This window comes from Myxocyprinus asiaticus, chromosome 24 (assembly GCF_019703515.2).
Source record: "Myxocyprinus asiaticus isolate MX2 ecotype Aquarium Trade chromosome 24, UBuf_Myxa_2, whole genome shotgun sequence".
NCBI classification, from domain to species: domain Eukaryota; kingdom Metazoa; phylum Chordata; class Actinopteri; order Cypriniformes; family Catostomidae; genus Myxocyprinus; species Myxocyprinus asiaticus.
In genome coordinates, this window is record NC_059367.1 from 10,027,070 (window position 1) to 10,053,027 (window position 25,958).

At 35.8% G+C, this 25,958-nt stretch overlaps 1 protein-coding gene across 1 annotated transcript; it reads right to left on the reverse strand.

Annotated features, from left to right (window-relative positions):
• Positions 1-988: 988 nt before the first annotated feature.
• LOC127414714 (sperm-associated antigen 17-like) lies at positions 989-25,799 on the reverse strand. Its single transcript, XM_051652921.1, is given in 40 exon segments — positions 989-2,021; positions 2,211-2,316; positions 2,408-2,461; positions 2,723-2,813; positions 3,283-3,337; positions 5,263-5,376; positions 5,910-6,098; positions 6,384-6,517; positions 7,582-7,712; positions 7,916-8,025; positions 8,276-8,446; positions 8,534-8,661; positions 9,879-10,008; positions 10,154-10,353; positions 10,759-10,897; positions 11,614-11,774; positions 11,954-12,074; positions 12,934-13,106; positions 13,986-14,102; positions 14,223-14,337; positions 14,493-14,741; positions 14,893-14,945; positions 15,130-15,266; positions 16,526-16,680; positions 17,585-17,683; positions 17,825-17,862; positions 18,039-18,224; positions 19,960-20,104; positions 20,450-20,560; positions 20,665-20,802; positions 21,069-21,183; positions 21,427-21,482; positions 21,644-21,802; positions 22,679-22,866; positions 22,975-23,166; positions 23,573-23,729; positions 24,170-24,301; positions 25,241-25,300; positions 25,431-25,571; positions 25,689-25,799. Coding segments are annotated over 40 exon segments (5,181 nt in total). The 3' UTR covers positions 989-1,901.
• Between the last annotated feature and the right edge of the window lie 159 nt (positions 25,800-25,958).

Sequence of the window (25,958 nt, forward strand, 5' to 3'; positions counted from 1 at the left end):
GTAGTTTTATAATACTGTGGGCCGGGGTTGTTCATTCTCTTCCGACTGAGTTTCAAATATGGCTGTATTTTCAAGGGGCTGCATGATGTTAGCCAATCATAACAGTGGGCGTTTACGCTGAAGTTTAAAGGAGGTGCTTAGGCCAAAACTGAGCATTTCACACAAAGGGCCAGAGACAGGGTGCAAAATTATCATATATTACTAAATTATGACTGTTTTGGTACAAAAGAAAACTTTACTAACATTATCAGTGGACCTTAGGGAAGATAATAAAACTATATATATATAAAAATGAGCATTTTAATTAAATATCACTTGAAATGTCAAGTTTTGGGCTCTCAGCTCGATTTTAAGTGTTAATAACTCAAACAGTTGAGAAAAAAACTGAAGCTATGGGAATACCCATAATCCCTTGCACTTGAAATATTTAATTGTTTCCTTGGTCAAAGGGAACATATGGGGGCATTTAAATAATTGTTATTAAAAATTAATAGAGGTTTTAGCTCTTTTGCAGTATTATTTTAGTTTTGTTTTTTCGTTTATTTATTTAGTCCAAATAGTTGTTTCGTATGATGTCCCATTCGAGTGATCTGTGTCCCCTTTGGACATTTTGGACCTTGTTAACACTCAGTTCTCCTTGTACATGTGCAACTGAAGTACAGGCATGTATGTATTTGTGGAGAATTGAGTATATTTTATGATTCACCTAGAATCAGTTATAATCTTAATTTGAGCTGTGTTATTGTATGATCTAAATCTGAGTCAATTAAATTAAGTAGAAACAACAATATTTAAATAGCAAATCTGAGTTTAGTCTACTTGCATTTAGTTACCTTAACTTAAATAGTTAAGTTCATTCTTTATGAATACCAAGTTAGGTGAACTTAAGTGCACACGTTTTGGAGACGCCATTACTCTGTTCAATTGAGAAACAAGTTTACTCAATCAATTCAGTAAAGTTAACTTATTAGGGTTTTCAGTGTACAGATGAAGCTTTACTAAGGACATGAGGCTGATAGTGTCAGTCAGATATGTTTACTGTAGCAAATCTGTACCAAAGTTTGTTCAATGACAGTATACAAATATTGTGCCATGGTTTAAATTTGAGAAAGACAAATTTTGGTTTTAATTGCAATATTTAAAAAAAAAAAGCTGGTTGTGCACCGAAGTCTTTTCAAAGCACACAGACTGGTTCATAAAACATAATAAGGGCAGTTTTTATGTGACATTTGCTGAATCATTCTTTACCACATGTTGCTCACTAAGCATTTCCACCCACACACCTTCAAGTTTATTGCTAAGAATTTTTCAAAGAAAAATTTTAAAGTGAAACTTGCTGATTTCATTATCATTATATACAATATATATTTCATTATCACCTTCATTATCAATTCTCTCTTAGTATTTTTTAATGAAGGTGTTGTAATTATTTTCTCCTTCCATTAATAAAATACTGTGTAAAGGTGTGTCAGGTAATCAGCCTGAAAATCGCAAAATGTTCTGTTACTCTACGTTAGCCTTTGTATTTGTAAAAAATATATGTGCACATAAATTCTTAAGAATGGATACAAAACTGGTTGTTTGTACACCTAATAAAATAAGTAAAAAATAGTTATTTTAGGCATTTATTTCTGATATGGTCAGAAATTAAGAATTTCTGTATGACTAAGAGAACAGGTTGGAGTGGGATGTTTCCAGGAAGTGGTAATTAAACATTATACCTTTTATGCATAGAAAGATGCAAGGAAACTTGAAAGAAGAAAGAAATGGCAAAGCTATTAAATGTTTTTAAAAACATCTGCATTGTTAAAATCAATACCAAAAGTTACCCAAAATCAGTTTAGGATCTTTTCATTAAAAAAAAAAAAAAATCACTTAAGTATCATTGTTTTTCTCTAATGCTAAAAGGAAATTGAACTACTTCTGCCTGATGAAGAGTTCTTGGAAAAACTGTGCACCCTGGAGTCTCTTTTATGAGGGAACGGTGGAAGATCCATGGAGAGAGAGTTCAAGTCTAGATCCTAACAGAAAACAATAACATTTAAATCATTAACACATCTCTCTGATCTAGAACAAGAGTCTAAACATTACAGATTTCAATCTGAGAATTTGCATTCATAAAAATACTCTAAATAAGCTATAAACTATGAAAAAATTGACCTCATTGCACTTATTTGGAGAATAGCAAGGTCTTAATGAAATATACAGACAGTTTTGAAGAATGAGTTCAGCTCCTTCAGCTCAGGATGAAAGTATGGAGTAACGATCTGGTGTCTGATTGCATTTCTTTGACTTCTCTGCTTTTGGAGTTCTTGCCTGAATGTTGAATAATAATAAAAAACCAGTTTATGCATCACCCTCTTTGAACTTTTGAAACCCAAACCTTTCAAACAGAATAACTATTTACCTGCGCTGGTTAATTCTTTTTTCCCACAAAGAGTTTTGCTTCTGTTTACTGACGCTGTAAAGGCAGAAGTGAGAGTAATGATATAAAAGCTATTAATAACCACAAACTCTCACTTTTCAGTAACATTTTACCTGTGGTTTGTTTTCTATTTATAAATTCCAGTACATTTGCTGATGTGATATGCACATTGCTTATCAGAGGGCTGCTTTTGATATCTCTTTTTCTGGTCTACTAATGCAACAAAAAAACTTCTTTGTAATGTGTACAGAGGCACAGACAGATGCACCATGGAGAAGACGAGTAAATATGCAATACCACTCAGGAAATTTCCCTTCTGTCTTTTCCTCTAGCTTGTCAGGATGTTGGGCTGCTCTTACTGCTTGAGTATAAAGAGATGCCACATCAGCTGGGAAAAGAGCAAAAACACAAATAAACCTTAATATGAGATCTTCACTGTTTATGACAGTTCAGCTTTCAGTCAACTTAGCAGACTAGGAGGATCTTAAAGACTTGAGGTGTACAAAGGCAGTATAGGTGCAGCATATAAAACTTTATGAAAATAAAAATAGACTTGAAAGAGGGAACTGAGCTGATTTATACTATATGTAGGTTTTTAGGGGAATATATTTTTGTTTAGAAATTGTTTTTAGAAAATGTCTAAGGGACATCAGTGAGTTGTTAAACAAGTACATTTAAAACATCAAAAATGCTTATTTTATTGTCAATTAATTGTGCAGACACAAATTACTTTTCAAATTAAGTTTTATTCTAAAAATGTTAAAACTTCCTGATTAAACATTTTTGGCATTATTATGCAGTTTGTTAACTTAGAAATTTCTAATTTTTATTAACATTACTCATATAAATGTTCTCACCTGACAGAGGCCTTATCCCCACGGCAACTGGAGGACCTTCAGTATCAGGAAGGGACTAAAACAAAAGTAAGGTTTAAATTTATATTAGCTTAAGCCAAGCTAGTATTGAAGACATAAAGTAAAATATCACCTCTGAATGACGAAATGTTAAATAATAGGCATTAACATATTCTAAAAGCTATATTAAGGGAATAGTTCACCCTAAAATGAAACTCCTTAAATTTAATAAACTTACCCAAAGCTTTCATATGCCTTCAGAAGTCTTGGAATCAGTACTGGGTCTAATCCAATTACAAATTAATTAGTTACTATAATCTAATTAGTTTTTAGTCAAAAATGTAGTGTAATGCATTACATTTAAATTCTTGTAATCAGATTACAGCTATTGATTTTCAGTTAATTTAATTACTTTAAAGTACATTATAAGGTTATGCTTATTTCTAATATACTGTATTATTTATGTAGAATACATAAATTATGGCCCATAACGAGCCAATAGCCATGTTTCCACTATTGGGCCAAATGAGGGCGTGCTAGTGCGTGCCAGGGCCAGTTGCGTTCCCACTGTCAATTCCGAGGCTTCATTGTGCCTCCTCTGGGCTTTCTCGGGGCCAATGGCCAACCAGGGACTCAGGCGGGTTCAATGTCAAAGGCAGAGTTTCACTAGACATCCCAGGTTGTGTATCCAGCGCACAATAGTACAGGTTTGGGAAAAAAGAAATAAAAAAATGTGGGCACACAACAAATCCATTAAAATGGCCAATGGACAAAGCGATGTCCAGAGAAATTACTTTCCATGGTTTGGTCAGTTTGGAGAGACCACTCGGGACACCATTGCAGTTACACTCTGTGAGTTGTCAACGCTAACTTTTCTTGCTGTTTAGTTTTGATATAAACTCAATATTCTAGATACAATCCAATTCCAAAAAAGTTGGGACCTGTCTCCAATTGAGAATGTGTGGCACATTATGAAGCACACCATATGACAACGAAGACCCCGTACAATTGTGGAGCTAAAGACCTACATAATGGATGAATGGGAGAAAATTCCACTTTCTAAACTTAACAAACTTGTGTCTTCGGTGCCCAAATGCTTAATTAGAACAAATGGTGATGTTTCACAGTGGAAAACACTCGACTGTCCCAACTTTTTTGGAGCGTGTTGCAATCATCTGATTTGAAATTACATAAAAAAACAATGAAATTCACAGGTTAAAACATATAATGTGTAGTTGTAGTGCTTTCAATATAGCAAAGAGTGAATATAATTTACAAATCACTCCTTTTTGTTTTTATTAGCATTTTTCATACTGTCCCAACTTTTTTCAGAATTGGGGTTGTACTAGATAATATTATACATTAGCTTGAGCTTCTTTCTTGCTTGTGAAATGTGTGTGATGTTGGCACCGCAGCGGTGTATTAAGGGCAGGATTTTGGGCAATGCTGTGGAGTTACTGGCCCGATGGTGGTAATGCAGTGAAGGAGAAATGTGAGGTGCTGAGTGTACAGTATGACTTGTGTGTAACAATGAAGTTAGAAATATTTAATTTTTTAAAGCGGAAAAGTGTTTTAGAAAGTAACTTAAAAGTAAAGTAATTAGTATTGTGATTACTTTTCAATTATGTAATCATTAAAGTAATCTGATTACAATTTTAGAGAAATAATTAGTAATTTGTAGAGGATTACTATTTTTTAAGTATCCAACACTGCTTGGAATACAGCAGCACAAGTCATATGGACTACTTTAAGAATATATTTAGGGGGCATCCTCTTTGAATTTAAAAGTTTAGCTCCCCATTCATTGTAATTGCATGGCAAAGAACAACCAGTACATTCATAAAATCACTTTTTATGTTCCATTCTAAAAAAGATACCAGCATACAGATTTGGAACAACATACGGGTGAGTAAATGATGACAGAATGTTCATTTGTGGGTGATCTATGCCTTTAAAAAAATATGATGTTGGATCTTGTCAGACCAGTACAAGCTGAAGTAGATCAGTCTGATGAACTCGTTCCTCTGCTGTACGTGGATCTTTCAACTGCATCTTCTCCCACTGATTCTCTCTCTGTAGCAGCTGGTCCAAATATGCCTGTTGAATTAAATATTCCATGTTTATATGCAATTCATTGGGTGGATCCCCAGTTTTGTAAATATACCTAGTAACTTGTCAATTGCAGAACAAACATTTTCGAAGGGAAGTGAGAGCAACGTGAAGGTTTTCACTGACATTTTATGTTATCGTAGGAGGGTTAAGTAGGTTAAAGGGATGATATTCAAACATGGAAATTTTGTCATCATTTACTCACCTTCTTGTTGTTCCAAGCCTGTATGAGATTCATCTATGGAACACAAAAGGAGATACTAGGCAGAATGTCAGCCTCAGTCACCATTCTCTTTCATTGTATGGAAAAAAGATGCAATGAAAGTGATTGGTGACTGAGGCTAACATTCTACCTAACATCTTATATTGTGTTCAAGGAGGAAAGAAAATCACATGGGTTTGGAACAACATGAGGTTAAGTAAATGATGACAGATTGTTGTTGTTTTTTTTTGTTTTTTTGGGTGAACTATCCCTTTAAATTTAAAAAGAAACACGTTTGCTGCAATGGGAAGAAGAGCACCTTGACTTTCTCCTTGATTTTTCTGCGCAGTGATTCAGTGACAGGTGGATGCTGGGTAATCTGATGAACCAGTAGCACATCAGGGCACTCTAAAACTGCCTGGACTCGGATAGCACTAGACTTGGGTTTCTCCTTGAACTCAAGACCACAACCAAGGGTGGTTCCAAAAGGGGGGCCTGGAGTCTTCTTCTAAGGGCCAGATATAGGCAACAAATTTGTCATACAAGAATAGGCCTTATAGACATGTCATTCATTTATAGGCATTTTATATACATATAAAGACTCCTTGGCAAAGCCATAAAAAATAAAAATAATTTTTTTTTTAATGACAAAACAACTGGGGTATGCAATTTGAGATTTGTTTTGAAAAAATAAAAGCCTTCCAAGCAGTTCCAAAGAAAACTTGTGCAAACTGCTGTTAATACTAACAGAAAATTTCCATTTGAGATGGATTACCTATAGATTATGTATTACCTCAAATGCAGAGAATGAGTCCCATTTCCTGGATTTGAGGTGGGTGGGAATGATGTCATCATCTTGCATGGGTAAGAGCCAATGAGAGCTGATGTCTTGAGGGCAGGGCCTTAGCAGAGTAATACCAAGTGATTCTGGATAAAGAAGTTTAGAATTAATACAGATTGGTTTAAAATAAATTTAAACACCACATATTATTCTTGCTGCCTGAACTTGTGCAAAAATGGTCATTCCATATTGGGTTTGATAAAAATACATGACTTAAAATTATTACTTTAAAAAGTACTTCAAGTAAAGTAGTGTTGAGGGCGTCTGTATGCAAGTGTACTCCTAAAAGTTGACAAAGTAAACTTTAAGCAGTTGTATGCATTTAAAATTTTACTTCTCACTTTTTACGTATTTTTCTTCTGGGAAAAATGCTTTCTAGAATGTGAATGTCCCTCCCCTCAATACCATATTACACCGACAAGCAATAGCATGCAGCAAATCATGGTTCAGGGCTGTGATGTAAACTAAAGCCTATTGGCTATTTTAAAATGTTTCAATATCAAATACAATCACTGAACACTATGGTCCTAAAAAAGTGCCTGGTCTTCTGAGGTTCTATCCAAGGTTCAACATGTTGTGCATTCTGAGATGCTATTCTGCTCACTACAATTGTACAGAGTAGTTATCTGAGTTATGGCAGCCTTTCTGTCAGCTCGAACTAGTCTGGCCATTCTCCGTTGACCCCTCTCATCAACAAGGTGTTTCCGCCCGCAGATCTGCTGCTCACTGGATGTTTTTTGTTTTTGGCACCATTCTGAGTAAACTCTAGTGACTGTTGTGCGTAAAAATCCCAGGAGATCAGCAGTTGCAGAAATTCTCAAACCAGCCCTTCTGGCACCAAAAATCATGCCACGGTCAAAATCACTGAGATCACATATTTTCCCCATTCTGATGGTTTATGTGAACATTAACTGAAGCTCCTGACCTGTATTTGCATGATTTTATGCATTGCCTTGCTGCCACTCGACTGGCTGATTAGATAACTGCATGAATAAGTAGGTGTACAGGTGTTCTTAATAAAGTGCTCAGTGAGTGTACATAAACACAAAAGAGAAAACTGCACTCATCAAGCCTTTTCATAGTGTTTTTAAGCTGGCAGAATAAATGCCAGTAACATAATGCACCAGATGAATGGAAACTGTGTCCTCACCTTGTGAATCTGGTAGTGGATCTGTCAGAACAGCGATGGAGGAGTCACAATAAACATTCTGCAGCAGAACTTCAACATCCTGAGCTCTCAGCAACTCTGAGGCTGATACATCCTCATGCACCACAAACAACCTCAAAGACACAAAAAAGAAAAAGCAACATATTTATTTTAGTTGATTTCCTAGCTTCCCTTTGAATGCATAAAAAATGCTTTGGCATTTAGCTGTAATTTTTTTTTTTTCAGTTGCTGTTGGTTTTTCTTGGATATTTTTATCCTACCCTATAGATTTTTCTTGGGAGGTAGTTCAGTACTATACAGGCAGAGAGGGACTTACCTGGGTGGGTGTGTTTTAAAGTCAGCATTCTGTTGAAGCTCTGCTAGCTCTCTCATTGACTGTTGTTCTGATCCATTAACCATGACATTGATCTGCCCATCTTTATTAACCTGCACACAGCATTAACATTTTCACAGTGACTTAGATAAAAGAGTCTGTTCTACTTGGCAATAATGTATTTACTTGATCTTAAATGTAAAAATAAATAAATATTACATTTAGCTGTATTTAACAATTGCAACTTTGTAACATCATTTACAGTACCCATAGAACTTTGTTTGCTAAAGTTTAAATTAATTATTATGAATGGTATCAGCGTTTGAGAAATTTTGTTTACTATAAACATATCATGAACAGTACTTGAAACTGGTTCCCCTCTGGGTCCGTCATGTGGCAGAGAAGATCTGCACTATGGTTCATCACATATTGGCTTAGATGTTCACTCTCTGGTCCTTCTTTAGTCTGTTGAGATGAATACACTGCTCCACCATCCTTATCAATGTAAAGGACACCACCTCCGCAAGGATAAATCTACATTAAACAGAGAGTGAGACAGGCTGACAATTATTTTCATCCATCCATCCATCCATCCATCCATTCATCCATCCATCCTCTTACTTTATATGATCCATGAGCAGTAGCACTAATGGAAGTGCCATCCCCAAAGAGAACATCACAAGTTCTTCTCTCATAGTCCATTATTACTGTGGCAAATTCAGCTTTCTCCACCCTAACCAGCTTGTCTCCTGAAATCAGATTTTACAGAGTGAGGGATGGAGAAGGCCTTTACACTGATAGTCTACTTTGCTTAAAACAGGGAAATAATGGTTAAACTATAGTTAGAGTGTAAAAAAAATTACTTTTTTTAGCATCAGGCCCATCTTGTTAAGTATTTTCATATATTTGCTATCAAAACTGCATATGTGGTAAGACCTATTTGTAATTTTACAGCATTACCTTATTTATAAATAAGGTAATACCTTATTCATACCATATTTATGTCTTTGTACAAGCAATGGACAGATTGATAATAAAGTATTGATACTTACGATATTGATCAAGGGACTAAAAACGATTCAAGGAAACAAAACAAACTATTTATTTTGCAGAACGTAACCGAAAACTGTGCGGAAACTTTATTTTTAAATGCTGGTAACCTGTTAATAACTGGTTAATTTCATTCAGATAATTTTTTTTCCATATAACTGAAGACCAAAGGATTTATCACAGTACATTTTCAGGATTACACCACTTTCTGGTGCCCAAGAAATGGGGCTTCACTCTTTTAATTGGAACATGATAAGCATGTGCTTTGATCCTGAAGGAAACTGCTGCATCACACATTTCTTTGCCTAAATGCTAATTATTGCATATTTTGGTTGAGGCAAGTCCCTTATTTTGAGCATGTTTTTCCAGACCAGGTCACTTGTTTCTCTTGTGAAATCTGGCAACACTGCAACTGGTATATCACTCACCCCTAGCACAGAGTACTGTCATTTTAAAAAGAAAGTTATTAAACGTTTTTTATTTCGTTCTAACCGGTCACCAATTGTAAAGGAGGCTGGGGAATGCTGGAACCAGAAAAAAGAAAGAAAAAATACAGTTTCTGCTCAGAACGAACAGAGCAAATGTTCGTTTGTTATAAATGTATTAAAATTAAAATTAATTTTGATTAAAAAAAAATTTAAATATTGAAAATGTTCTGTTGTTTTTATATAATTTATTGATAGTTGAAAATAGATTAAAAATGGAGTCTTATAATTTGCAAAAAAAGAAATAATAATGGCTTAAAATATAATGTCAAATGGCTAAAATTACCCATTTTTATCACGAGAAATTGCAAAAAATAAATCATTTACATAGAGGTATCGGTACTGAACCAATGTCAGCGATATTGGCCTTGATAGTACTTGGTATCAAATTGAAAAGAAAATAATTGGTATCATCCATCCCTACTTTGTACCTGAGTTCAGATGTTGTGGCTCCCTCTGCTGGTAGAAGGTGGTAATACGTGTTCTATCTGCATGATCCACTATCACTGTTCCATCAGTCCTCAACACAGACAGCACTTTGTCCTCCCTTGTGACCACAACCTACACATTTCATTACAGCAATATGTGAGTCTTAAAAAATACATTAAATATTGGCTGAAACTGACATTGCAGTGGTCCATTCTTTGGTTGACTAATTTGCTATGGACACAAAAGAAGGTGTAGTTTTGACTAACAAAGCACTCACTGTCCCACTAAAGGGGTCTGTAGCATGATAGGTCAATATGGGCTGCACATCTACTTCCTTTTTTCCTACAGAGGCGATCCTGAGGCCAGAGGGGGTGGTGGTGGTCCAGGAACCTCCAGTAACCTCAAGACACCAGTTTTGCTTTTCATTTACTGTTGGCTCTGGAAGAACTTCCACATTCACCTTAGAGTTAACCTTGCCTGTGAATGACAGAAGCTGCATATTTATTTTTAGCTATGCACTTGTTACCTCCCACAGTCTATTCTTTTAATTTATATTAAACATTGTGTGGACAAATAAAAGATAACCCTAAAAAGGCGTTCACCCTGACAGTGATTTGCAGCGACAAAACAATAGGAAGTCATTCATTTTAGATGAGGGTTGTTGATTTCTAGCAACAAGAGCGATGGCTACTGTTGGTGATGGGAATGCAGAGAGTGATCCGCCACCTAATAGAGTTGGATACTGCAGTCGGGTAAGGATGCCAACTAGCAACCAACAGCACAGAGACTTTGCGAACTCTAGTGATTTAATAGCTGTCAGTGTGAATAGAGATTAATAGGGCTTATTAATGTATTTCTTTGTTCTTCTCTGAAGTTTGTTACCTTTCTTGTCTTTAGTATCTTTGTTGTCCACAGTCAGCTCTTTGTTAGGCTCCGCCTCCTTTGTTGGTAAGTGAGGAACCAGCACACATACTGGTCCAGAGTCTGGGCTTCTACTGACTGTACTGTCTGCAAACAAGACCTAAAACACACACACACACACACACACAACACAAGTTGGTGCAGCTATCATTATGAGGACTCTCCATAGACATAATGATTTTTATACTGTACGAACTATAGATTCTATCCCCTAACCCTACCCCTAAACCTAACCCTCACAAAAAAACTGCATTTTTACATTTTCCTAAAAACATAATTTAGAACATTTCTAGAAATGTCCTCATAAACCACATTTATAGCATAATACCCTTGTAATTACCAGTTTGTAACCTAAAAAAGTCCTAGTAAACCACATAAACCTGCCCCCCCCCCCCCCACAAACTATCTTTGTTAGGGACTTGAGTCTTGGTTTCATACGGAGTGTGCTTATTATGCAATATTACCTTTACTTACTAATTCTTTTTTCATGCATATTGTGTGTGGTGTAGACCCATACACCTTTAGAAAAAAAAAAGTACTAAACTGTACCTTTTAAGCTACAATAGCCGGCACTGGGGATGAACCCAGTTCATGTGTTTTGAGTTCCAGCACATTTTGTTAGGGTTAGCGACATGACGATACAATTCGACCCTTTGCTTCACTTGCATTTGGGGGGCAAAGCCCACGCCAGCACTCCCCTAGATCCAGCCCTGATTGTACCCTCAGGACTTGTGCATGTTTTGTTTCTCTGAAACTATGTACTTGCACAGTGTGTATACCAGATAAACCCTAATACACACATATATGTATGAATACCTCAGTAGATCTATCTCTCATGTGTTTTATGACAGTGCCTTTGCTCGTGATGACCCTGGAGACCTCAGTGTGTATGCTGATGTCTGGAGTGAGAACTGTATTGGACTCAACACTGTAGAACCTCTGCCGTACTAGCAGAGACCGACCATTGGCATCTCCATCTGCAAACAAAGATATCACCTTATACATACATAGAAATCAATAAATTGTTCAGTCAGACCTATTTTGTATATATATATTATATATATATATAAAAAAAGACAATTTATATAAAAAAGTGATGCCCTGTATATGATGCATGCTGCCAAAGACATTGTGTAATTGAATTTAAACAGCTCACCTGCTGAATCTTCAAAATCAAAGTGCAGGATGAGTCCATTGGGCACTGACACATGTAGATTTAGAACCGGAGGAGGAGCGGAACTGTCTGTTGACTCAGACTCGACCTCAGCACCTGCTGGCTGGGAAGGCAAAGAAGAAAAACATCAAGATCAGTGTAATATATTGTTTGACTACTTCTGTGCTAAAATGATACAATAGAGGAAAAATAGAGGTTATCAGTTATATACTGATCATAAGCCAATGTTTATGTAAATAATATAGACAGATCCTCCTTTAAAGGAATATTCTGGGTTCAAAACAAGTTGAGCTCAATCGACAGCATTTGTGGCATAATATTGATTACCAAAAAAATCCAATTTGACTTGCCCCTCATTTTTTTTAAAAAAAGCAAAAATCTGGGCTACAATGAGGCACTTACAATGGAAGTCAATCTATGAACATTAAAATACTCACTATTTCAAAAGTATAGACACAAGATTTAAACAATATCTATGTTAGCATGATTTTAATGTAATAAAATCGCTTACTAACCTTTTCTGTGTAAAGTTATAGCCAAATTTACAACTTTTTTGCCATGATGATGTAATGTCAACAAACATTAAAATCCTAAAATTACTGTAAAAATTAAGATTTAAAAAACTTTATAGTTCATATAATACACACGTTTTTACAGAAGAATTCATGTAAGTGCTTTTATAAATAATAAGCTCCACATTTCTGCGTTAAACCCTCCAAAAAATGGCTCGATTCACTTCCATTGTAAGTGCCTCACTGTAACTTTAAATTTTTTCTTTTTTTAAAGTAAAGGATGGACGAGTCGAAAATATTGTTTGTGGTAATCAACATTATGCCACAAATGCTGTCGATTGAGCTTAACTTGTATTGAACCCAAAACATTCCTTTAACTAATGGCAACTAACTAACTTAACTAACAACCAAATAATAAAATTGTACTATCACTATTCTTTGTGCAGTCACCTGTTCCTGTAATTGTTGGTGTGTAGAAAAGCTGGTGGCTTCATTTTGTTTAGTTTGAGCTCCTGTTTTGTTTGGGCTGCTCTGACTGCAGGAGATCTGAATGCCATTGGCCAGGACAGCATAGAAAGAGACACATTTCTCTGTCTCACAATCTGATTTGACTCCTGGAGAAGCTGGAGTTGGCAAAACAATATTGATAAATATTAGTTACATAAATGTATAAACAAAGTTATAAACAATTCCTAAATTCCATTGTGTTCACAGGAAATTTAATTCACAAATGAACTTGAGTGTTTTGTACAATTATGGTCATGAATCAGGGCTGATAATACAAAATCAGGTTAAATCCAAGAACTGGGTTTTTTGCTCTTGAGCAAGACAGTTTAAAGGGATAGTTCACCCAAAAATGAAAATTCTCTCATCGTTCTCAGACTTTCTGTCTGCTTCTAAACACAAATGAAGATGTTTAGAAGAATATCTCAGCTCTGTAGGTCCATACAATACAAGTGAATGGTAATCAGACCTTTCAAGCTCCAAAAATCACATAAAGGCAACATAAATGTAATCCATATGACTCCAGAGGCACAATCTATGTCTTCAGAAGGGATATGATAGGTGTGGGTGAGAAACAGATCAATATTTAAGTCCTTTTCTACAATACATTATAAACTTTCACTTTCACGTTCTGAAAGTGAAAGTGGAGATTTTTAGTAAAAAAGGATAGAAATATTGATCTGTTTCTCATCCAAAATGATTGCATCGCTTCAGAAGACATATATTAAACCACTGGAGTCATATGAATTACTTTTATGCTGCCTTTACGTGATCTTTGGAGCTTGAAAGGTCTGGTCACCATTCACCTGTATTGTATGGACCTACAGAGCTGAGATATTCTTCATTTGGGTTCAGCAGAAGAAAGTCATACACATCTGGGATGGCATAAGGGTGAGTAAATAATGAGAGAATTTAAATTTTTGGGTGAACTGTCCCTTCAAGTAGCTCACACTAAATGACCAAAGTAACCAAATATTGAACTGCACAGATTCACATACCTTGTTTATCCAGCATACTGATGTCAATCAGTTTGTCCTGTTCTGTTTTACGCTCTGAAATGTGTGTGTAAAAGTGATGGCCATCCTTTTTCACACATAATTTCACTTGTCTCAACCCTGAAGATGGAAACCAAACCTATATAATTAAGGTATACAAGCTCTAACACAACAAAAATGTCTGTGTATACACAGTATGTGTGCATGTACATTTTATTTTGCAATTTTAGTTTCTCAAACCTTGTATGAAGTGAAAACTCTCCACGTCTATTTGTCCTCCGTCACAGGGATAAACAGACTGAACACTACCGGTGACCTGTGCCAATTTCCCATTTAAACAGTAGCCTGTGAATACCTGCACAAAATATATATTTCCATTTAATTACAAAGAACCGATTTAATACTGTTAGTCTGAATCTATTTAGGGCGAATAACTTCACACTCATAACAATTAAATACTATTAAAAATTATTTGACAAACAATTATATAATGCAATATCAATTTCAGACATTTGTTCTTCTCTCATTGGCTAGTTCTTGAGGTGTCTCTGGAGTGTCTCTGGTCTTGTCTTTAGCTTGTGTTGCTGAGTTGGATGTTTCGGAAACTCTGCTCTTTCTTGAGGACTGTGGGGTTTTCTTGTTGTCCTTTGCAGAGTCTGTTGTCTCTGCTACTTTTGGTGTTGCTTTTCCTCCTTTCTCCTTCTTCATCTTTTTTAACTGCTCCTCCTCTATCAATCTATCCTGCTCAATTTTCCAGGCCTACAGTAAACAAGTAAACGACAGGCCAAACATAAGAATACTCCAATCAATATAAGAAGTGAGGCTTTTCCAAGAGCAGATTTGTAGACTACACAATATATTTGCACATTATTTCACTAGCATTCATTAAAAAGGATGTTTTTAAACTCACTTTGAGAGAGTCCTCTCTTATGTATGGCTCTGCTGTGTCTGACATTGGAGACTCTATTGGTGAGTCTAAAAGAGAGTGAGAAAGTGTTAAACTCAATATTAACAATTGCTCAAATATCCCATTCATAGCACCTTGAACTTTTTCCAAAAAAATGTATATAAAATTGGATGTATTGATTTGTTATCTACATGTTCAGAGACTCATGTATTAGACAACAGATATGAATGGCTGTTTTGCCTCTTTTCCTGTCGGACTCTGAAGGGGTTTGGATGATATTTCTCTCTGCCTCCTTCCTCTGCTGTTCAATCTGCCACTTTTCCTCTTCCTGTCTGGTCCATTCACTAATGGAGTCTGCTACATATTCCAGGTAGTTCCTATAACAATATAAATGTCACTGTGTTAATCTTTGTAACCAAAATCAACATTTTCAAATTGATTTACAGACTTATTTAGATACATTACTGTAAATTAAGCAAAAATGTACAGAACAGTGCATATTGCGTATTTCCAGTAGGCTGCAAAAACTATTTTCTTATAGTTTTTCTTATTCAGTTTATTTTAATGTTTTGTCTTGTCTTGTTGACTTTTTCAGAGAATATATAATTGAATTTTGCATATTTTTCTTACCCCATTGTCATATTGTTTCTTTTTTTAAAGGAATATTCTGAGTTCAATACAAGTTAAGATTAATCGCATTTGTGGTGTAGTGTTGATTACCACAAAAAATTATTTAGACTCGTCCCTCCTTTTCTTTAAAAAAAAAAAAAAAAAAGCAAATATTTAAGTTACAGTGAGGCACGTACAATGGAAGTGAATGGGGCCAATTTTTGGAGGGTTTGAAGGCAGAAATGTGAAGCTTATAATTTTATAAAAGCACTTATATTAATTATTCTGTTAAAAATCATGTATTATGTGAGCTGTAAAGTTGTTTAAATTGTCATTTTTATAGTAATTTTAGGGTTTTAAGCTTTGTTGACATTACATTGTCATGGCAACGAAGCTGTAAAATTGGCTATAACTTTACACAGAAAAGGTTATTAAGCGATTTTGCCACACTAAAATCATGTTAACATTCATGTCTTGTGACTATACTTTTGAACCAGTGAGTTTTTTAACATTTATGGATTGGCCCCATTCACTTCCATTGTAAGTGCCTCACTGTAACCAATATTTTTGCTTTCTTTAAAGAAAAGAATGGGCAAGTCAAAATTAACCTTTGTAGTAATCAAAATTTTTGATTGAACCCGGAATACTCATTTAAGCATGAATCTAATAAAATGTAATTAATAAGATTTGTACTTAAAACAAGAAAAAAACTATTTGCCAATGGGCTAAAAAAACGTAATTCAAGATATATTATTTTTTGTTTATACAGGATAACAGTATTAGTTTATCCAGTAGATATATCTAAGTTTAAGGATGTTTAGATTTCCTTCTGAAAAATAAGACATAAATGATTTTGTCAATAATTTTTTGCAGTGTATTTCTGATATCTTTCAGCATTATGGGAAGACAGTAATTGTGTGATCATGTTAAATCTCTAAATTACAAATCGGTCATGTGCTAAGTGATTACTGAATTTTGCCCCCCAAAAAATTATGTAGCCTAATAGTTTTTAAAAGAGACAAAGTACCTGAATCCAACATCTGTGTGAAGTGACGCATTCCAGAATTCTCTGAAACTCCTGTGAGGGCTCATGGGATTATGGCAGATGACATATATGGCACTATCTCGGCTACAGTAAAATGTGTCTATATATCTGTAGGTCTCAGATGCAGACTGGAGGACCTGAGAGATATGCAGATATATATATATATATATATATATATTTTTTTTTATTATTTTTTTTTTTTACATTTTATAGGCTTTCTATATAATGATATAAGACAGATGCTACTTACACTAAATGTAAATAGCAAAAAAAAAAAAAAAAAAGCATCTTCTTTGCATTAAGTGCAAGTAGTGTTAGATGCTATTTGCACCCTAATTAAATACTAACATACAGTATCACTGCAGTGTGTTTATTGTGTTTATTTAGAGTTCCAACTCCTTCCCTAAACCTAACCTTACAAAAATATACCATGGTTTTACTACAGTAAACATAGTATCACTATGGTATTTTGTAGTAAAATCATAGTAACCAAAAAATTAAACATGGCTACTACTGCATATTAACAGAATATTACTGTAGTAACACCATGGTTAACTGCATTAAAACTATGGCTTCCACTAAAAACACGGTCACTACAATATTACTATAGTAAAACCATGGTTAATTTTACCCAGATCAAAGATTTCTCTCAACTCCCCAACTGTCACAATGACCGAGTCACTACGAGGCAGTCAACCTTTATATTAATGTTCTATTAATTTGTTTTACTTATTATTATAAGCAGTATTAAAAGGAAATATTAAGAATGGAAACAGAAAACAAAATGGGAAAAGGGGGGAATTGAACCCGGGTCGTCCGCATGGAAAAAAAGCACATTCTCACCATCTTAACACACTTTGCCACTGTAGCAACACCGGGGATGCAGTTTGTCTTCAATTTCTGTGTTTCCACCAGACTATTTGAGTGCAAATAGCCACACTGTGTGGCAGGTGCTATTTACACCTAGTGCAAATAGTCACTCCATATTTATAATGATTCAGTATAATGATAGAGGACATAATACATTTTAAATGTGGATACCTGAGGGAAGACCTCCGCACTGTGCTTCTCTACACAGTTCCAGTCTTCTAGCTTCCGAATCATTGTCTTTTGGAGATATGTTATAGTAACTTCATTCCCCTGTTTAATGCAATTCATTGGAATATTAAAAATCTAATTCTTACAAAGCCCATGATAGTGTAAGTGTATGTTAAGAGTTTGCACAAAATGTTCAATTTAAACATTCAACTTGTTCTTGTTTTCACATGACAATAGCAATACCTTTTGGTCCTCTGTCCCAACACAGCTTTCTGCAGATCCTTTGACAATAAAACAACTGATTTGTACAAGATGAAAATGTTTACACTTCTTTAAAGATATACAAATAATTATTTTGAATTTATATGTATTTGTGTTTATCTGTAAAGTCAAATTGTAATGCTGTATGTACAGTAGATATAAAATTGTCATGTCTGCTCTTGTGCTCTTGTCACACCTGCTGCCATGCTGCTGTTCCAATAAAGGTTCTTGGCGAAGGTGACAGGGTTGTCCCACGGTGTGGGGCTCGGAGGGCCTGATTGTGATCCTCTAATACAGCCGTTCTCATCCACTGAGGTCAATGGCATACTCTCAAACACAAAGACCTGAAGAAGCCTCTGTAGCTCAGACCAGCTCAGAGAGTCTGCAGATACATACAGTTGAAGTCAGAAGTTTACATACACTTAGGTTGAAGTCATCAAAACACATTTTTTAACCACTCCACAGTTTTAACATTAGCAAACTATAGTTTTGGCAAGTCATTTAGGACATCTACTTTGTGCATGACACAAGTAATTTTTCCAACAATTGTTTACTGACAGATTGTTTCACTTTTAATTGACTATATCACAATTCCAGTGGGTCTGAAGTGTACATACACTAAGTTAACTGTGCCCTTAAGCAGCTTGGAAAATTCTTGGAAAAATGATGTCAAGCCTTTAGACAATTAGCCAGTTAGCTTCTGATAGGAGGTGTACTGAATTGGAGGTGTACCTGTGGATGTATTTTATGGCCTACCTTCAAACTTAGTGCCTCTTTGCTTGACATCATGGGAAAATCAAAAGAAATCAGCCAAGACCTCAGAAAAAAAATTGTGGACCTCCACAAATCTGGTTCATCATTGGGAGCAATGTCCAAATGCCTGAAGGTACCACGTTCATCTGTACAAACAATAGTACGCAAGTATAACCACCATGGAACCATGCAGCCATCAAACTTCTCAGGAAGGAGACGCATTCTGTGTCATAGAGATGAATGTAGTTTGGTGCAAAAAGTGCAAATCAATCCCAGAACAACAGCAAAGGACCTTGTGAAGATGCTGGAGGAAACAGGTAGACAAGTATCTATATCCACAGTAAATCGAGTCCCATATCGACATAACCTGAAAGGCTGCTCAGCAAGCAAGAAGCCACTGCTCCAAAACCACCGTAAAAAGCTAGACTACAGTTTACAAGTGCACATGGGACAAAGATCTTACTTTTTGGAGAAATGTCCTCTGTCTAATGAAACAAAAATGGAACTGTTTGGCCATAATGACCATCGTTATGTTTGGAGGAAAAAGGGTGAGGCTTGCAAGCCGAAGAACACCATCCCAACCGTGAAGCGCAGGGGTGGCAGCATCATGTTGTGGGGGTGCTTTGCTGCTGGAGGGACTGGTGCACTTCTCAAAATAGATGGCATCATGAGGAAGGACATTTATGTGGATATATTGAAGCAGCATCTCAAGACATCAGCCAGGAAGCTCGGTCGCAAATGGGTCTTCCAAATGGACAATGACCCCAAGCATACCTAGAAAGCTGTGTCAAAATGGCTTAAGGACAACAAAGTCAAGGTATTGGAGTGGCCATCACAAAGCCCTGACCTCAGTCCGATAGAAAATTTGTGGGCAGAACTGAAAAAGCGTGTGCGAGCAAGGAGGCCTACAAACCTGACTCAGTTACACCAGTTCTGTCTGGAGGAATGGGCCAAAATTCCAGCAACTTATTGTGAGAATCTTGTGGAAGGCTACCCAAAATGTTTGACCCAAGTTAAACAAATTAAAGCCAATGCTACCAAATACTAACAAAGTGTTTGTAAATTTCTGACCCACTGGGAATGTGATGAAAGAAATAAAAGCTGAAATAAATAATTCTCTCTACTATTATTCTGACATTTCACATTCTTAAAATAAAGTAGTGGTCCTAACTGACCTAAGACTGGGAATGTTTTCTATGATTTTCTGACTTCAACTGAATAATAAACACATAGTACTTTGGCAAAACTGGGGACACATGTTGTTCTAATGTGGAAGCAACACCCGAGAGAACACTGCAAACACACTAAAAGCAAATGCATGTTATTTTATCAGTTTCTTTAAGAGTTTGTGGTTTCCTTCTCACCATCAGTGCAGAAGTGCATAAGCTCTTGAGATCTGGCCAGTCTATCAGTAGTACTCTCAATGCGTCTGGACATCAGGCTGGTCCACAGAAGACTTTGACTCATTATTTCAGCTTCAATTCTGATTGCATCAAAGCCACCCCGGACCTCAAACATTAGCAAAAGGTTTATATGATATTAATGTTTATTATTTTCATGTATATTTATATCATTCACATGACTGTGTCAATAACATCCAAATGGAATTTTCTACAAATGTTCAATTTACAAGGGAACAATTTGGGATCAAGGGATCAAATGTGCTTGTTTGAACAACATTCATCTTATGAAATGTAGAAACATTTCAGGACCAATAGGGCAAATGCATAGAATAAAAAAATAAAAAATAAAAAAAACCCTTATGAGAGATACTTTGTGTTTGCAGCCATTGATTGTGACATTTTAGGCCATCACCAGCTTCATGAATGTGAGTGTGTAGATTTGCACGCTCACAGGAAGCTGCAGGAGTCTCCTCGCTCTCTCATCATGGTGATTGATCAGGAGTGGGGGTTTCTGATCAGTATTGAGCAGGCTGTCCTGGACCCCAAGATCCTTTATCAGCCTCTGTCATAACACACACACAATTGTGTAAATTTTAATTTAGAAGTTTAGAGTTTAGAAGTTTAGTTTAGCCTCTGTTCTTGCATTGGTCTGATAAAGACATTTACCTCCTTGTCTTCTTCTGGGTGTGGCAGCCTCAGCACAGATGAGAGCATGTAATGGATTAGATCTTGGTTTGTTCTATCAAAGGTCTGCTCTGCTGAATCAGCTGTTCCTGTCTTAACTTCCTGTTCTGAGGCAACCACCTAGACAGCACACAGGAAGTGATGGGAAGAGTTAAGCAGCCACATTTTCAAAGAAATGACAACCTATCCACCTATTTAGAAGCATGCAATGAAAAAAACAAGTAACAAAATCCCATCCAAAGCATGTACATACAATATATGTATATCAGGAATTTATGCATGCAAAAGCAGTAGTAACCACATATTTTAGCCCTAAAAGTACATCAGAGTCAAAATGGTTTATAAATGTAAGACATGTAAATTGCTAAGGTCAGAAATGTGCTCACCTGCTCCAGCATGCAGTGCAGTACGAGAGGTACAGATGTAATTTCAGGAGGAATCTTGTCCAGTAGGTCACAATAGTATCTCATATCAACCTCTGCACCCAAAGAATTAGGTTGCAACTCTGCAGCGCAAACATAATGATTTAGTTTAATGCTACTTTACATCCAGAAATTGGGCGTTTTGGATTTAAAGCACAAACTTAGCAAATGCTGAAATAATAGAGCAAACAATATTTGAATGAGAAAAGTATTTTGTGCTCTTATAATAAATGACACATTATGAGCTGTACACAAAGGCAAAATTACAAAAATAAATAAAAGTGCAAAAGCTCTGCAAAATTTCTGCAGAATCAGTGTGTTTTTTCTTGTACCTTCCTCTTCCTCTGTCACTGCTTTCTTCCTTTCAGTTTGTACAACCTAAAACATATAACATGACCAATATCAGCTCTATTACAAATAACACTCATTATATAAAACCATAATGAGTGCTGATCTGGAAAAAAATGCATATGTAAAGCACTTGTTGCTTTATCTGACATTTTAGCAGCAGCAGTACTATTGTGAGAGCAGTCATGTACCTCAGAGGAGCTCTGTCGGGAATACTGATTGGGTCTGCAGGCCAATGGCACTTGGATCAGCCTCATGCAGTTGAGATAATGACAGTACTGTCTCTTCCAGTCAAGACTGTCATACAGCAGACATGCCACACCCTCAAATATAGCAGCTCCAAAAGCCAGCTAGACAATGACAGATAGCCCAATAAGAAGAGAGCATCAGAAATGCTTACTTTTACTGTGCTACCAGTCAAAAGTTTGGACACACTTCACTGAATTTATGATTCTTGTGATCTTAAAAACCTTTTGATCTCAAGGCTTATGCTTAAATTCTTGAAATTAGTTTTGTGGACAAATATACATTGTGCCTATGTGTGAATTTCTTAACAAAACTTGCATTGGTAACACTTTACAATAAGGTTCCATTTGTTAACATTAGTTAACATGAACTAACAATGAACAATAATTTTACAGCATTTATTAATCTTTGTTAATGTTAATTTCAACATATAGTAATACATTTTTAAAATCAAAAGTTGCATATGTTAACATTAGTTTATGCACTATGAACTAACATGAACTAACAATGAACAATTGATGAATAAATGCTGTAAAAAATATATTGTTCATTGTTTGTTCTTGATACCTTATGCATTAACTAATGTTAACAAATGGAGTCTTACTCTAGCATTTTAATTTTCCTTTTCCCCCCCAAAATGGATAAGTTGGACCAGATAGTGAAGGAAAAGCAGCCAACAAGTGCTCTGCATACATGGAATCTTCTTCAATAATTAATACATAATTCCTATACTTCCATCTGTGTTATTTCACAGTTTTGATTACTTTACTCACTATTATTCTAAAGTGTGGGAAATAGTAAAAAATAAAGAATGAGTACCAGTAGGTTTGTCCAAATGTTTGAATGGTAGTGCATGTTTTTTTTAATTAATTTACCAGAAATCATAACCGAATTAAAAAAAAATAAAAAATAATAAAAACAAAAAGCATAAAATCACACAAATCTGAATCAGTAGCCTTATGTGGTACATGCAAGTACACTTATTCTCCATTCACCATGGCATCAGTGTTGCCTATGTCCTGGTGCAGCAAATGCGTCTTTACGCTGTAGCTCAGCCTGGCCACATCATAGAGTCTGGATCCCATACTGCCACTATTCAAGACTGGTTCCAACTGCTTCCAGAACACATCTAGCTCTTGCTGCCTCCTCTGATTCAGAGTCCAAACTTCTGAACACAGATAAGATAAAATTGGTTGATTTTAATTCCAGCATATTCTGCATGCATTGTCTCATCTGCTTTAAAAGTATAAGCCCAATATAATCATAAGCATTTTGCCTTGATCTTCAGGTGAGTGGCTATTCTCCATTGCCTCTGTTTCCTCTGGAGTCTCCTCTTCTTCTCTCTCTAAGCCCAATTTAATAACATTGGACACATGGATACCAAGATAGTCCAATGCAGGGATAAGATGGGGCTGGTAGAAGCCCACCATCAGGATGTAGTGCTGTGGCCCATCGTCTGGCTCATCATCTGCACAGATAGGGCAGGTCAGAGGTAAAAAAAATCTGCTTAGTGTATGCTTTAAAGTTTGGTAATCATAATAACACTTATTCTCATTTTACATAGCATGCATTTTGAACAGAAGGCTGTTCGCAATCTATTTTACTCTGGCAATCTAATTTTAGATAATTCATTTCAGAGGCAGTTACACATTTTGATGAGAAATTATAAAGACAAAATGTCCATTTAAAAAAAAAAAAAAACATGCACCGTATAGTGTACAATAACACCAGGAACGTGCATTAAGAAAACAAACAGGATAATTTTGATTTCATATTTACTTCAATTTCTTGCACATTTCTATGCACAGTACAGTTGGTTCCACTAATCTGAATTTGTACTTTTAACCTTTTAGATAACTCTAATCATGTTTCACCTATATATTTGATTGTGCTCTCCTCCTCTCCTCTGCGTTTGAGTTTGGTGTCTTTGGTTGGAACCGGAAGCTCAGCTTTTTTCCCTTTTGTTGCTCCTTTACCTCCCTGATCTTTGCTGGCAGAATTGACTTTAACACAAGTATTTTCCTCTAAAGCCTGAGAGATACATACACTGTGTTAGTGTTTATCAGACACATGTGGTTGTGTACAAATCTACTGTATGCATATTTGATTCAAAATTATTTTAGACACAGTACATCTATATATAAGGTGTAAATGTGATTCTCCCCTGCATAACATTGTTATCATCTTTTTCAAAAGCAGATGTTTTGCACTCTCAGCCTCAGTAACCATTCACTTTCATTATATGGAAGAAAAAAATACAATGAAAGTAAATGGTGACTGAGGCTGTCAGTCCCTATCATTCTGCACAGCATCACCTTTTGTGTTCCACTGAAGAAAGAAAGTCATACTAGTTTGGAACAACATGAGGGTGGGTAAATAATGAAAGAATATTCATTTTGGGTTAACTATCACTTTAAGTGTGCAATTTGTTCTGAGCCACTGTTATTGTACTTCAGCTAAAGAGCAATCACCTTCTGTTCAGCAGCCCTCCTTTGAATGTCATTGTTTTTGATGGCCAGAAGCTGAAACTTTATTAATTTTGCCATCAGATCTAAAGTAATTTCCTCTCCAGCATCCATCAGAGACTTTGCAACTTCAGTCACCTAGAGGAGCACAAACCATAGAATATTGTTATTACAGATAGAAAACATAATCTTTGTATTTTGTACAGACACAATTAAAGGGAAAGTTCACCCAAAAATAAAAATTATCTCATCATTTACTCACCCTCATGCCATCCCAGATGTCTAAGACTTTCTTTCTTCTGCTGAACAAAAACTAAGAATTCTAGAAGAATATTTCAGCTCTGTTGGTTCATACAATGCAAGTGAACGATAATCAAATCTTTGAAGCTCCAAAAAGCACATAAAGGCAGCATAAACGTAATCCATAGACTCCAGTGATTAAATCCATATCTTAAGAAGCGATATGGTAGGTATGAGTGAGAAACAGATCAATATTTAAGTCCATTTTTCCTATACATTCTCCTCCCTGCCCAGTAGGTGGCGATATGCATGAAGAAGGAAAAAAAAAAAAAAAGGAAGAAGAAAGTGATAGTGGAGATTGATAATAAGAAAGAACTTAACTTATAATAACTTAACCCACACTTATCATATCGCTTCTGAAAATATGGATTTAACCACTGCAGTCATATGAATTACTTTTATGCTGCCTTTATGTGCTTTTGAAGTTTCATAGTTTGGTACTCATTCACTTGGATTGTATGGACCTACAGAGCTGAGAAATTCTTCTAAAAATCTTTGTTTGTGTTCAGCAGAGGAAAGAAAGTCATGCACATCTGGGATGGCATGAAGGTGAGTAAATGATGAGAGAATTTTCATTTTTGGGTGAACTAACCCTTTAACCAGATCTTGCTTAAATTACAACTTTCAAACTGGTTAAATGTCTTAAAAGGTATAATGACGATTCTGAAATTAATCCAAACTTGTAAATATGTTTGCAACCAAACTCTTCTCAAAAACGGTTCCACAACTATACATATTACCTATAGATTTCTAAATGTCGTGAATAACAATGCTCACCTCAAAAAACATGGGAACATCCTTGGTCTTTCTGGTCTTTGGATTTCCCAGTTCATTGATCTGTGGCAACACAGAATACTGGTTTATTTACAGTAACTGGTTATGATATTTCTTTTTTATGTCAATAAAAGATCATATATTAAGTTGTCACTACAGTCTCAGCCTTGTGAACCGAAACCATATTTCAGACCTTTTCCAGAGTGTTCTCCCAGGACAGCACACTGAAAAGCTTGCGCAGGGGTTGCTGAACGGCTTGCAGGAGAGCAGAGATGAGCTGTTCGTCCTCTGCTTTCTCTACCTGCACCAAAGACACACTGGCCCTCCAGTTAACCTGGAGTCACAAATGATTCAAATGAGAAATATTATTTTCTCTCTGGTAAAAACCAGAGATAAACTAGATAAAGCTAAAAGTTTTAGATAAACAACTTTTACATAATTAATAAATTACCTCCTCAAATACAGCAGCGGTAAGAGCTGTCTCCCAGCCCTTATTAACAGCAGCTGCCCCAGTTGGAGCAACAGCAGATGGAGTAATACTTTTGGTGCGCTTGGGGGGCATTTTCTCTTGAATTCTCACTTATTACACAGTCAATGTGGCGTCGTCACTCATAAATCCTGCCAATAAGCTGTGTTTTATTATTTTCAGAGAGTTCACTCCAACCAAAGTTTGATGTCCAGCCAAAGTTTCCAAAAGCGTTGCGGTAACCTATGGCAACCC